Below are 14486 nucleotides of genomic sequence, written 5' to 3'. Positions count from 1 at the left end.
TGAGGCAGCCGACATCCACAAAGGGTCTGTGCTTAGTTCTCAAGATGTTTGGAACAACCTACCTGCCGTGTTCCTTCAAAAACCGTGTGCAAGTCTACCTAGAAGAATTGATGCTGGTTTGAAGGTAACGGATGGTCACACCAAATATTTACCTAATTTTTATTTTTACAGCATTTTTTTTTTTTTTTTTTTTTCACGCCTGCCTAAAGCTTTTGCACAGTACTGTATATGTATATATTGCACCTAAAAAGCTGGGCTGTAAAAATTTGACACACATGTAATTGTATATATTTAAGCTTACATTTAATTTTCTATCGTAAACCATTTTCAAAGACTAAGGATTTTCTTTCAACGTTGGAATTCACCATTTTTCTCCTGGTATTACATGAAGTAATTATGAGATTACATTTTTATTTTTAGCAGGCAATTCAGTATTAATGGGACAATGGATAGCTTGTGCCTTGTGTTTAATGACATTTTCTTGGAGACCTTGGAACACATTACTGTGCTTTAATGACCACCTGTTTTCCCCTCTCTCTCATTCCAGCCTTCATCACTCTGTCAAACGGAGAGCAAGCACAAGATGCTATTAACAGATTCCACAAACGCCACCTCCGGGACAAGGAGATTCTGGTCCAGCTGCAGCCAACGGACGCTTTGTTGTGTGTGACCAACCTTCCTCCGTTATTTAGCAAGCAGGAGTTTGAAGAACTGGTTCGGGCGTATGGAAACATCGAGCGATGTCTCCTTGTCTACAGCGAGCTCACTGGGCTCTCCAAGGGCTATGGCTTTGTGGAGTACATGAAGAAAGACTGTGCCTCAAAGGCCCGCCTGGAATTGCTGGGCAAGCAGCTGGAAGAATTTACCCTTTTTGCCCAGTGGGTGGACGTCAATCAGCTGACGGCGGATTTTATTCACTCAAAGTGCCTGTGTGTTGACAAGCTTCCCAAGGACTACAGCAATATTGATGAGCTGATGCAAATATTTTCCTCTCTTCACGAGCCCTTGTTCTGCCAGGTACAATTGAAGGGGATGTAAACCTTCAAGGTTTTTCACCTCAATGCATTCTATGCATTTGAGGTGAAAAACCTCCTGTAATGCTGCAGCCCCCTGAGCCCCTGTTTTTAATTACCTTTACCCCCTCTATCTCGTCCCAGGGACGAGCACACCAGCAAAAGCCGGTGTCTCGGGTCCTGATTGGATGGATTGATAGCAGCGCAGCCATAGTCTCCCGCTGCTGTCAATCAAATCCAATGACCTGGGGGGCGGGGCCGAGTCATACATTCGGCTTCTATGGATGCCGAATGAATGACTCGGGTGCGCTCCCGCAAGGTAACCCCCTTGGGAGAGCGCTTCTCCTAGGGGGTTATCTTTTGTGGGGAGGAGCCGCCGAGGGACCCCAGAAGAGGATGTTCGGGGCCACTCTGTGCAAAACTAGCTGCACAGTGGAGGTAAGTATGATATGTATGTTGTTAAAAAAATAAACAAAAAAAAACTTTAGTGTCACTTTAAACATCTGCTTCATGCTCTCCTATTTAAATGATATTCTACTGTCATGAATAGCTGGAGTGTTGCCGATTATCTGCTTTCTCGTGAATCAATGGAGAACAAACAAAAGGTGATATATGAGAAGGCTGATGATGGCTTTGGTGCAATTCAATCTGTTTAGCTTTTCAGATGTGGCTGCTTAACCAGTTAAATTGAACCTGTGCTGGAAATATGAAGTACAAAAGGTCAGCGCTTAGTGGAAAGCATCATGATGTGCCTTTAGTATGTTTTGTTGGTCACCTTTTTTTCCCCCCTCTGCTCCGAAAAACCCAAACTTTTGGGTATGGCGGAAATGTGCATGCCACCTCCCACAAAGCAGTGCATGGTAAGTAAACCATAACTAGGCCTTAAAGTATAACTAAAGGCAAAACCTTTTCTGTTTTTAGTTTTGGATAAAGTGGAGAGGGATTAGAACACATATCAGTTTTTATTGCTGTCTGTGCCCCGCCTTAAGGAGATTCACCCTCTCAATTTGTCCTGTTTACAATTATTGAAAGTGACGGTAAAAGGAAATCCCAAATTTTGGGTTGTCTCCAGAAAAGTAGTAGAGGGGAAATCTTCCACTGGGTGTGCCCCAAGAGATTCCCTTTTAATATGTAGGGATTTCCTCTCGCTGCCTGTTTCGCTATGGGACAGGAAGTGGAGGGAAATCTCCTCAATGGGACACAGATGGCAAAAATAAACCTTATGAGGGGGGAGGGGATGGGGTTTAATAACCCTCTCTACAATCTACAATAAAAAAAAAATTAAAGTTTTGCCTATAGTTCTACTTTAAGTGCTTTTACATGGATTGTGCTGAAGCTTTGTAAATACCAGCTTTCAGGAAATGGAGGCTGCTGCAGCATCCCTTAGCGGGAAAAGCAGCGCAGGGATGACCAAGTGAAGGGAAGCTTAAAGTGATTGTGAAGGCTCGGTTTAAAAACAAAAAACAAACATGTTATACTTGCCTCCTCTGTGCAGTTGGTTTTGCACAGAGCAGCCTGGATCCTCCTCCTCTTCTCAGGTCCCTCTTTACTGCTCCTGGTCCCTCCCTCTGGTCCCCCCAGCCAGCAACTTTCTACAGGGGGCACCCGAGCTGAGTCAGAGCTCAGTTTATCCATTTACACACGGAGCCCCGCCCCCTCTCTCCCCTGATTGGATGACTGGTTTTGATTGACAATCGCGGGAGCCAATGGTGCCTCTGCTGTCTCATTTGGCTCCTGCTGCTTTTATTTACAGCCAGTGAGCCAATCGGGAGAAAGCGGGGGAGCTGAGCTGTGATTGTGGCCAGTGGGAGTAGAAAAATGCCCCGGCATCAGTGAGCATAAATGTCCCATCATTGGTTTTAATGGGAGGAAGAGGGCTCCATTGTTGGTATTAAGGGCAAGAATAGTGCCTTTCATATTGCCAGTGAGAGGAATGGTGTCCCATCATTGGTGGACTAAAGTCCCAGGGGGCTGATAAAGGGTCACATCTGCAGTTTGGAGACCACTACTCTAGGAGCAGCACTATGATCAATGCTTTAATTGAGAAATCAATTTGAACCCCCCCCCCCCCCCCCCTTAGCATTTCTGGCCATAAGGGGAAATGATTCATGTAGAATTTACTTCCTGGAATCCATCTGCTGTTAGCTCAAGCATGCAAGGAGAGTGTGCTTAGCTGAGAAAACCCCTCCTCTCCTCCTGGGGACTCCTGGGATATGACCTAATTTGCCTAGACAAACCAGGAAGTAACTGAAGAAATGTAAAAAAAAAAAAAAAGTTTTTAAAGGGTAAGTTCACCTTTACAGAAAAATCTGTAAGGTGAACTTACACAGGACCCCCACCCCCCCCCCTCCCCCTACACCCAGTCTCGCTGACCTAGACCGTGGCGATCTCCTGCTATGAGCCCTGGTATATAGCTGCCTCACGGCTCCGGGGCTTAGAAATACCCTCGGCTTAATCTCCAAAACGTGCTCCGTCAGGCTCATAACTGGAGATTGCCGCGCTCCAGGTCAGTGGGACTGGGGGGGGTCTGTGTAAGTTCACCTTACAGATTTTTGTGTAAAGGTGAACTTGCACTTTAAAACAAGTAGATATGATAACTTTTTTATCTACTTACTAATGCTAGCAGCTTGAGGGTTAATAATAACCAATGTTGATTTGGGAAAACAAAGTTAACTGAATGGGGTTTTCTTTTAATTTATTACATTTTTTTTTTTTTTCAGTTGGCGGAAGATGAAGATTGTAATTCTGGCGGTTTTGCGGTGGTAGAATATGAATCTGCAAGGCAGGCAGAAGAGATGAAAGACTGCATGGACGGAATGCATGTGAAAGGAGGTAGAATCCAGGTGTCCTATTGTGCACCAGGTTCCCCAGGCCGAAGCATGCTAGCCACACTCATGGCAGCGCAGGGCATGGTAAGTAAATGACCAGAATTTTTTATTTTTTATTTGGGTGCCCCTTTCTAGATCCTTTACTGTATGCTGTCTTGTGTTTTAGCTGCAGAACAATAGGAAAGGTTTGCTCCCAGAGCCCAACCCGATGCAAATCATGCAGAGCCTCAATAATCCAGCAATGCTACAGATGCTGTTTCAGCCACCGCATCGTGGAAGGTCAGGAAAGCACGGTGAGCTTTTTGTTTTACTAAAAATACTTTGGGCTTGAGCAAGTTAGATTAACATTCCTGAATCATTGTGCTTTTCTCGCTCTGTTTTATAGGGTCTTCTGGACGGCCGCACTTTAATGCAACAGTCAACCAAGCCCTGTTACAGCTCCACAAGCTTAATCCGGTGAGGCTTTGTATTTTAAAGTAAATCTTGCAATGACATTCTAAGTCTGCATGAATAAATTCCTGAGGTGTCACAATATTATAGCAATGGCATCATTTTTCAAAGAAATCTATGAAAAATTGTATCCTTAATCAGTCAGTAAGCTCCAGGCAAGTTTTGCCTTGGCCAAGGTGAGAATGTTCTCAGTTTTCTCTCCCCAAGGCATCAAACTGTAACATGTACCAAATTACAAGGTGAGAGGCTATATAAAGCGCTGATTTGCGAACACAGCCAAGAATTGCACAGGTATCCGGATTTACATGATTTTACCATCTCTGAGCTTGCTTTGCAGTCTTGGGCTGGTTTCACACTGGGGCTGCGGGTCCGTTAGCAGTAAAGCGCTGTTTAAGCTGCGCTTTTCCACCGCTAGTGGGGTGCTTTTAACCCCCAAGAAGGGTTTTTCAGCCGCTCCCAAACTGCCCCAAAGATGCTGCTTGTAGGACTTTTCTTATCGTACATCACAGGACACAGAGCCATAGTAGTTGCTATGTGTCAGGTGACTGGCACGCCCTAAGACAAAAAGTGCACTCCCTATATAACCACTCCCACTACTGGGAGTACCTCCAGTTTTTTGCCATTGTTGTCTAAGGTGTTGGTCATGAGTAAAGATGTGCTGTGCGGAGCTCCACTGGAGCAATCCTTGCTGGGGCTAGCCATGCAGCCAGATCCCTTTTTAAAGTGTCTTTTTGGCCGAATTGAATGGTACCCGGGCCTCGTATCCGAAGAAACGAGGTCTTGCCTGTAACGCGCTTCTTTTTAGAGAGGGATCCAGTAATTTTTGGTATTAAGGCCATAAAGTTTTACTGGCGGTGGTGCTAATACAGGTCCAGGATTGTGGGTTTCCCCGAGGATCCCCAGCTCCTGAAGGTTTAACCGAACCAACCATGAAGGGTGAAGATTGGGTCTGTTTACCACAGAAAACCCTGCGGCGGGAAAGGTAAGTGGAGTTTTCTAATAAATTTTCAAAATTTTCTTATGTCTCCTTTAATTTTGTAAATGTTGTCATGCCTATGTGTCACCACTGGGAACTGTATAGAGCACTTACTGTCTCGTGCTTCTCAGAGAGCATACGATGTGTCCAGCAAATGGCAGTTTTTTTTCTTCAGCTGGCAGCAGACCTCCGGTAAGTCTTGGGGGGGGGGTTCCCCCTGTGCTGTCCCCCCCCCTCTTCTCGGGAAAGGGGCGCAAACGGCACACCGCTCGGCGGCTTCCAGGCCCCCCTTCGCCATATTTTCCCTTCTCTCTGTGATCACATAGGATCGGAGCACGCACTCCCATGGGAAATTTTTTTTTTTTGAAGGAAGGAAGGAGTAAGAGCCGTAGATGGGGGGCGGGGCTTAGCGCAGCGTTGGCATCCTCCAATGTCCGGCGAGGGAAGGGTTGTTTTTAAAAGGCACCATTGTTGCTGTTGCAAGCTGCGGAGGGACACAAGAGCAAAGGTGGCATGTAAGAGGTTTGGTGACACAGGCATTCCTTTTGATACATTTACTACTGCATCAGGCTGAGCATTAGTAGCAACAGCAGAGCTGGTCTATTGCTCAAGCAGTGGATGCATTCCTTTTGGTAGTACCTCTGCTTTGTGCATCAGGCTATGGTCGGAAGGGGGGTTAAAAACACCTCAAAAAAGGGCTCTAGAAAGACTATAGTCACACAGAAGCCTAGAACCATCTCAAAAAGGATGGCATCCTCCCCTGAGAGTAACATGGCTGGTCAGAGTGAGCCATCAGGAGGGGCCAGTGTTGCAGCTGCTCTTAACACTGCAGCCCCTGTGTATTTTAGTAAGGAGCTTTTTTTTTTCTTCAACCGTTTTAAGTTTGGAGAAAAAAATTGATGCTTTAATCGCATCCCAGAATTGGTCCGCTCCACATTTTTACTGCCAATAAGGCAGTCAGTCGATGAGCCCATTTCTGGTTTGGGTTCACTAAAGCCTCCCCAATCTGTTCATGCTTTTCCTATCCATTCATGGATAAAAAAGCTTATGTATTCTGAGTGGGAGCACCCAGATGAAAACTTTTTCGGAGGGAAAAACTGTTTAATACTTTATCCTATGGAGGAAGCGTTCTATAAGAAATGGGGAATTCCCTCAATTGACACTGCTATATCCTCAGTAAACACAAACCTGACTTGTCCAGTAGACGATGCTCATATGCTAAAGGATCCAACAGCTAAGAAGTTGGAATTCCTTTTTAAAAACTATATTTCGCTCGCAGGTTCGGTCGTTCAGCCTGCACTGGCAGCGATCGATGTATCTCAATCCTTAAAGGACCAGTTTTATAGAGGTGCCCAAGGTTATTCCTGATCAGCAGGCCCATGATTTAGCTGGGATATCAGAAGTGTTGTGTTTTACAGTAGACGCTATGAAATCTATTCTCCAGGCCTCACGGCTCATGCTAGGGCTGGTACATGTGCGTAGAATCCTATGGTTGAAAAATTGGTCAGTCGAAGCGCCATGCAAAAAGCTCTTGGCCAGTTTCCCATTTCATGGTGAACGGTTATTTGGAGACGATCTGGATAAGTATAGCCAAAGAATTTCTAATGGGGAAAAGTTCCCTTTTACCAGTTAAGAAGTTGTTTAAGCATTTTTCTTTTAAATGTGCTTCTCCAGTGCCGGGGCATCCGCCCCCAGGCAGTCACGACGGCTTCCACCATCAGGTTCAAGAGGTAAACCTCAGGGTCAGTCCCAGGGCCAAAAGGGGACCTGGGGGAGGAAACCGTCAAAACAAAATACTAAAGCCTCCCTATGAAGGGGTTGCCCCTGCTTTCTCGAGTATGGGAAGGCTTCTACAGTTTTCAAGGGCCTGACAGGAACAATGTCAAGACAGATGGGTGGCTTCCTCAATTTCTCTAGGTTACAAACTAAAGTTCCGCGAGTTCCCATCACCTTGTTTTCTCAGATGAAACATTCCCAGAGATCCAGTGAAAAAGAAGTCTCTCTCTCTCTAGCTTTGGATCATCTCTTGTCTCAAAGAGTGATATCGGTGGTCCCCTTGGAAGAGCAAGGATTAGGGTTTTATTCAAACCTCTTCACGGTTCCAAAACCAAACTGGGATGTCGGACCCATTTTAGATCTCAAAAATCTAAACCAATTTTTGAATCTCCATTCCTTTTGCATGGAGTCAATCTGATCAGTAGTCTCCATCCTACAATGGGGAGAATTTCTAGCATCAATCAACTTCAAGGATGCTTATCTCAATGTGCCAATTTTCCCCGCTCACCAGAAACTTTTACGTTTCGAGGTAGAAAATCCTAATTTTCAGTTTGTAGCTCTGCCTTTCGGTCTAGCTACTGCATCTCGAGTGTTTACAAAGGTCCTGGCTCCTCCTTTAGCCAGGTTAAGGGCTCAAGGTATAACAATACTAGCCTACTTGGATTATTTACTCTTGATAGATCAGTCGGTAGCCCGCTTAAACCAGTTTGGACACCGCAGTCAGCTACCTGGAATACCTAGGTTGGATTCTCAACCTAGAGATATCCTCTTTAAAACCATCAAGGAGATTGCAGTACTTGGGGCTGATCATAGATGCAGTTCAGAAGGTGTTTTTGCCCCAGGAAAGGATTGGTTCCATAAAGGAACTGATTCAGTTGGTCAAAACAAAGAAGAATCCTATTCGACCTTGTATGAAGTTATTGGGAAACATGGTGGCTTCTTTCGAGGCCATTCCTTATGTGCAGTTTCATTCAAGACTGCTGCAAAACAGTATCCTGTCAACTTGGGACAAGAAGGTTCAAGCTCTTGACTCCCCAATGCATTTATCCCCCGAAATGCGTCAGAGCCTCAATTGGTGGTTGATATCCAGGAATCTTCAAAAAGGAAAATTCTTTCTACCAGTCACCTGGAAGGTGGTAACAGATGCCAGCCTTTTGGGCTGGGGAGCAGTCCTGGAAGAAGCGTCTGTCCAAGGGAAATGGTCCAAATCAGAGAGGACCTTGCCCATCAATATTCTAGAGATCCGGGCAGTACACCTGGCCCTAGAGGCCTGGATGCTCAGACTATGGAATTGTCCTGTTGGGTTCCAATCCGACAATGCCACAGCAGTGGCCTATATCAATCACCAAGGGGGCACGAGAAGTCATGCGGCCCAGAGAGAGGTGAATCATATTCTTGGGCAGAAAACAACATTCCTTGCCTATCAGCAATTTTCATTCCAGGAATAGAGAATTGGCAGGCGGACTACTTGAGTCGCCAACAATTGTTCCTGGGAGAATGGTCCCTTCACCCCAACATATTTCTGTCAATATGTCAAAGATGGGGAGTAACCCATGTGTGTCTGTTTGCGTCCAGGTTCAACAAGATTGACAAATTTGTGTCAAGGACAAGGGATCCGTTGGCATACGGAACAGATGCCTTGGTTTTTCCATGGGATGAGTTTTCACTGGTCTATGCGTTCCCTCCTGTTCTGCTGCTTCTGCGCCTTCTTCGCAGGATCAAGCAAGAAGGGAAGGAGGTGATTCTTGTGGCCCCAGCGTTGCCCAGGAGATCTTTGTTTGCCGAGATCATAAAGATGGCAGTAGGGGACCCTTGGACCCTACCACTGTGGCCAGACCTTCTCTTGCAAGGTCCGGTATTCCATCCTTCCCTACAAACGCTAAATTTAACGGTTTGGCTATTGAGACCCACATTCTGAAAGACCGTGGGCTGTCAGCTTTAGTAGTTTCTACTTTGGTTAATGCTTGGAAGCTGGCCTCCAGAGTCATATACTAGAGTTTGGAAGGCATATGTCTCCTGGTGTGAATCCAGGGGTTGGCACCCCAAGAAATAGGTCATAGGTAGGGTCCTTGAATTCCTACAGATGGGATTAGAAATGAAGCTGTCCTTGAGTACTATCAAAGGCCAGGTGTCGGCCTTTTCTGTGTTTTTTTTTTTTTTTTTTTTTGTTTTTTTTTTTTTTTCCAACGACTTGCTTCACACTCTCTGGTTCCTAATTTTATTCAGGGGGTAACACGGATTAATCCTCCAGTTAGGTCACGCCTGAACTCTTGGGACTTAAATTTAGTTCTCTCGGCATTACAAAAACAGCCTTTGAGCCAATATGAAATTTTCCCTTATGCCGTGTACACACGAGCGGTTTTTCCATCGAAATAAACTCTGAAGGTTTCTCCGACGGAGTTCCGCTCAAGCTGTCTTGCATACACACGGTCACACCAAAGTCCGACCGTCAAGAACGCGGTGACGTACAACATGTACGACGGGACTAGAAAAGAAGTTCAGTAGCCAATAGCTTATGTCTCAGAGCATGCGTCGTTCTTGGTATGTTGGAACAGCATACAGACGAGCGGTTTTCCCGATAGGAATTGGTTCTGTCGGAAAAATTTAGAACATGTTCTCTTTCTAGGTCCGTCAGAATTTGACGTAAAAAGTCTGATGGGGCATACACACGATCGGAATATACGATAGAAAGATCCCGTCAGACTTTTTCTGTCAAATTCCGCTTGTGTGTGTACACGGCATTAGTCCTCTTGAGGAGGGAAATAATTTTCTTGGTTGCCATATCCTCTGCAAGAAGAGTATCGGAGTTGGCTGCTCTTTCCTGTAAAGAGCCATATTTGATTATTCCAAAGGATAAGGTTGTATTGCGACCTTATCCTAAATTCCTTCCGAAGGTAGTGTCAGGTTTTCATTTAAACCAGGATATTGTTCTGCCTTCATTTTTTCCAGAACCTCGTTCTGTGGAAGAGAGGTCACTACATTCTCTTGATGTGGTGAGAGCGGTCAAGGTCTATTTGAAAGTGACCGCTCAGATTCGTTAAACAGATGTCTTGTTTGTGTTGCCAGATGGTCCTAAAAGAGGACAGGCAGCATCAAAATCTACTATTCCTAAATGGATTCGTCAAGTGATTGTTCAAGCTTATGGTTTAAAGAGGAATATTCCTCTTTTTCATATTAAAGTGCACTACACCAGGGCTGTTAGTGCTTCTTGGGCAGTGCATCACCAAGCCTCCATGGCTCAGATCTGCAAGGCCGCAACTTGGTCTTCAGTCCATACATTTACCAGATTCTATCAAGTAGATGTAAAAGGTCATGAGTATATCGCCTTTGAGCGCAGTGTACTGCAGGCTGCAGTATAAGTCCTAGTCTCTTGGTGCCTTCCTTTTGTTGTCTCCCTCCCTTCAGTTGGTATTGCTATGGGACATCCCACATAGTAACTACTAGGGCTCTGTGTCCCGTAATGTACGATAAGAAAATACGATTTTTATAACAGCTTACCTGTAAAAATCCTTTTCTTTGAAGTAAATCACGGGACACCGAGGCCCCTCCCTTCTTTGGTATACACGTGTATTGCTTTGCTACAAAACTGAGATACACCCAGTAGTGGGAGGGGTTATATAGGGAGTGCACTTTTTATCTTGGGGCGTGCCAGTGTCCATCACCTGAAGGTGGCCTATAACCCACATAGTAACTACTATGGCTCTGTGTCCTGTGATGTACTTCAAAGAAAAGGATTTTACAGTTTAAGCGGTTATAAAAATCCTATTTTATTTTTTTCCCACTGTCCCGCAAACGCACCGCACCAGTGTGAAAGCACTCGGGCTACCTGACACCTTTTGTCTGCGCTTCTCTCCAGAAGGGTGGCATCATTTAGGGTTAACATCTACTTCTTAAGATCCCTTTCACACTGAGGCAGTTTTCAGGTGCTTTACAGGTGCTATTTTAAGTGCTAAATCGCCTGAAAACTGCCTCAGTGTGAAAGGGGTCTTAAGAAGTAGATGTTAACCCTTAGCCCCGGTTCACACAGGTGCAGCACGACTTCTGCACACGACTTCCACGGCGACTTGCAAAACGACTTCTGTATAGAAGTCTATGCAAGTCGCCCCCAAAGTAGTACAGGAACCTTTTTCTAAGTCGGAGCAACTTATGTCGCTCCTATTAGAACAGTTCCATTGTACAGAACGGGATGTGACTTGTCAGGCGGCTAGGTCGCCTGACAAGTCGCCCCTGTGTGAACCGGCAGTTAATGATGCCACCTTTTTGGAGGGAAAAGCAGACAAAGGTGTCGGGGTTAGTGCTATGATCAATAGGTAATAAGTACCTGGAAGTGTTATACATATATAATATGTATAAAAGTCTAATTGGGTGTTTTGGACTTGCTTAAGGGTTTAATCAGGGATATGATTAAATGTTAGGTTTAGGGGGTATTCAACCACTTTTCCGTGTGTGTGTGTGTGTGTGTGTGTGTGTATATATATTTTTTATTATTATTATTTAAAATTTTCTTGTTTGTTTTTTTTTTTTCCCTCGATTAATTTTGATAACGCACATACAGATTGAACTACTTTTAGCTGATGTCATGCATAGATTCTCCCCCGTACGCGTTACGTTCAAACAGAACTTCCTCAGTGGGGCGGGGCTACGGCGTCACCCTACAGTGTATTTAAATAGCACCATTGTGCATCAGGGGGACCCAATGGAGAGCCAGAGACATCCATCACCTGCTGAGACAGCAAAGTGTCCGCTCTTTGGAAAAAATGTGCCCTCATCATAAATGTTTCTTGATTGCTGGATAACCAATCAATGTAATTTCATCGTCAAACTGACTTACAGCCAGGAAAGCCCTCATATATGTTGATTTTCATAGCCAAGTCCAGGATTTACATAGATGTTTATCTGAATACTTTGACCAGTGAGATCAATCAAATCGTTAGATCTGTCTTCCTCAATTTATGATATCTCGGACATCGACGTCACCGGACTCCTCCCCCCTTCCCTTCGTTAGCAGGCGGAGGCACTTGGGGAAGGGGGGAGGAGTCCGGTGACGTCACCGGATCTCCGACTAAACTCTCTGAAGACCCGGAAGCCGGCGGAGAGGTGAGTACCGATCAAAAAAATTAATGGACGCCAGAAGTTTGCCCTAGAGATTTCAGGTGACCAGATGGTCCTGGGCAGTCTCTATGATCTTTGGTAGGCCCGGGCGCAAAGTTATGATGTCACGCTCGGCCTGGCAGTTAAATATTGCCGTGTACTCGTCAGGAAAGGCTGATATGGTGGTGTTTTTTTTTTTTTTTTTTTTTTTTTTTTTTCTCCACAAAAAATGGCATTTCCAAAACTGCTGTGCAAATACCATGTGACATAAATAATTGCAATAATCACCATTTTATTCCTTTAGGTCTCTGTTAATAATTGTTTGGAGTTTAAGTCATTTTCTAGGAAATAATACTGGTTTAAACAAAGCTTCTCAGAAAAAAGCCTGGTCTTCAAGTGGTTAAAACAAGGCAAATGCAAGCTTTTTACTCTTAGAGAAGACTGCATATACTGTGTTGTATCCAATTATCTTGCCCTTTTTTTGCTGACGTTTTAATAGAAGAACAGTGGCACTGCAAGGTGGCCTCTGAACTTGCAACAACCTTGTCACCCATTCCTCCTACACACTACAAGACTGCTTTGGCACACTGAATTTGCTTTGCACATTGTATTGTCACTGGACCAAGTCTCTAGCCATTTCCAGTGTGGCTTTGCTGTACCTTGACCTGGCACTCCTCAACCATAAATCACAAAGGGTTCTCACCAGTTCCCACTCACTGTTGCAGCCACTGTAATGAGAGGGAGTCAGAATTCAGTCCTGGGCTTACTTCTCAACACGTCTTAAAAAAAAAAAAAAAAATTAAAAAATAAATTAACAAAACATAAACCTAATTAAGCAATTCTGCAGCATCAAAGGGTGTTCTTTGATTGCTGCTGTTAAAGCTGATCTCTGAGCGAAACTTTTATTGTCTGTTTCAATATATTGAATTTTCCGAGTAAACATAACAAGCTCACGGCTCACGGGGCGGAGACTAAACGGTCACATTTAAGAACAAGTACAAATAGGCAATGTATAATATTTAATCAGCAATGAAATGAGCCAAAACGAAGGAGGAACAGTAGGAAAGTTCAAGCAAACATTGCAGTTATTGCCAAGCTGTCCTCTAAGGGGTGACAATCCCCAATGACTGACAAGTCTCATCTGGTAAAAGAAAGGAACAACAAAGAATAAAAGGGAGAGAGGAGCAGGTAGGGAAAAAGGGTATCACTGACTCGGCACCAGATATTCTTTACATCCCTGTTTTAAAATAAAAACTGTCTTCTCCATAGACATTCACAGCTTTTTCCTGTCCAATTGCCATTTAGAGCAGAAGTTAACTTTTAAAACAAAAATTTGTCAGCAGCTAGGGTTTTTTGATAGAGAATGTATCTGTCTTGTCTTCCAAATATAATTTTTCCTTATCTAGTAGTCCATTTTTTTTTTTTTTTTTTTTTTTTTTTTTTGCATACTAACTGTAGTGCATGTGTACAGTCCTGGCATATGTAAGATGCCAGAAATGGAGCTGAGTGCTTAGATAATGTAACACCAGCTTGCATTCGCGGGAGTTACATCATCAGTGCCTGCCCAATGGATGTAAGACATACCCAGAAGGAGAAGAAAAATGGTATGGCACCGGCAAGCATGGAGTGTGTGCCAAGAGCTTGGACCTCGCATCACTTGAGCAGAATGCTTTCAGAGGGAACCATCATATTGGGCAAGTGTATGCAGGCTGCCCCCTCTATGATTTAATTTGGCTGGGTTATATCTATATAAGGGAATAGCAAACTATTTTTTTTTGCATACAGCAGCCCTGATCCCTCTCTTAGGTCCCCTGCCAGCGCTTGTGGCCCCTTCCAAACCTCTTGGTACGGGGCACCCAAGCAGGTTCGCTCCTGAGCTGCTGCTCCTGCATGTTCATTCACACATACAGCTGGGCCTTCCCCCTCACTGGCTGTGATTGACAATTGCTCCCGCTGCTGTCTCAGCCAATGAGGAGAGAGAGTCCTCGGAGAGCCGAGGCTCTCGTGCACATTGCTGGATCACTATGGAGCTCAGGTTGAGTATTAAGGGGAGATGCTGAACACAGGTTTTTTACCTTCATGCATGAAGGCAAAAAAAACATGAGCCATTAGAACCACTTTAAGAAAGAAGTCCAATAGTCCCAGTATGAGTTCAATCACCAACGTGTAATGCGTGAAATATCTTTACTCTCCTATGAATAAAAACTCCATGGTGACATGCGTGTACTCCACCACCTGAAATGACTATACGCTCACCTCCTTGTTTGACCTCTTGAGATATGAGGTCAGATAAAGCTTTTATTTTGCCCATCTTTGGGCTAGTGTAGTGAACTGGGAAACATAACTCCATTA

General features: G+C 44.5%; 1 protein-coding gene across 3 annotated transcripts in view; it reads left to right on the top strand.

Annotated features, from left to right (window-relative positions):
* The first annotated feature begins 498 nt into the window (after positions 1 to 498).
* RAVER2 (ribonucleoprotein, PTB binding 2) overlaps positions 499 to 14486 on the top strand; it is a 37238-nt gene continuing 23250 nt past the window's right edge. For all 3 annotated transcript variants that reach the window (XM_073593805.1, XM_073593806.1, XM_073593804.1), the window contains exons 1-4: positions 499 to 1017; positions 3734 to 3925; positions 4008 to 4134; positions 4227 to 4297. In XM_073593805.1, coding sequence (XP_073449906.1) covers positions 514 to 1017; positions 3734 to 3925; positions 4008 to 4134; positions 4227 to 4297 — 894 coding nt within the window. In that variant the 5' untranslated portion in view covers positions 499 to 513. The remainder of the gene's footprint in view (positions 1018 to 3733; positions 3926 to 4007; positions 4135 to 4226; positions 4298 to 14486) is intronic.

Source organism: Aquarana catesbeiana, linkage group LG07, assembly GCF_042186555.1.
Source record: "Aquarana catesbeiana isolate 2022-GZ linkage group LG07, ASM4218655v1, whole genome shotgun sequence".
In the NCBI taxonomy this organism is placed as follows: Eukaryota; Metazoa; Chordata; class Amphibia; order Anura; family Ranidae; genus Aquarana; species Aquarana catesbeiana.
Note: the sequence above shows the minus strand (reverse complement) of the source record. Positions and strands in the feature narration are given on the sequence as shown.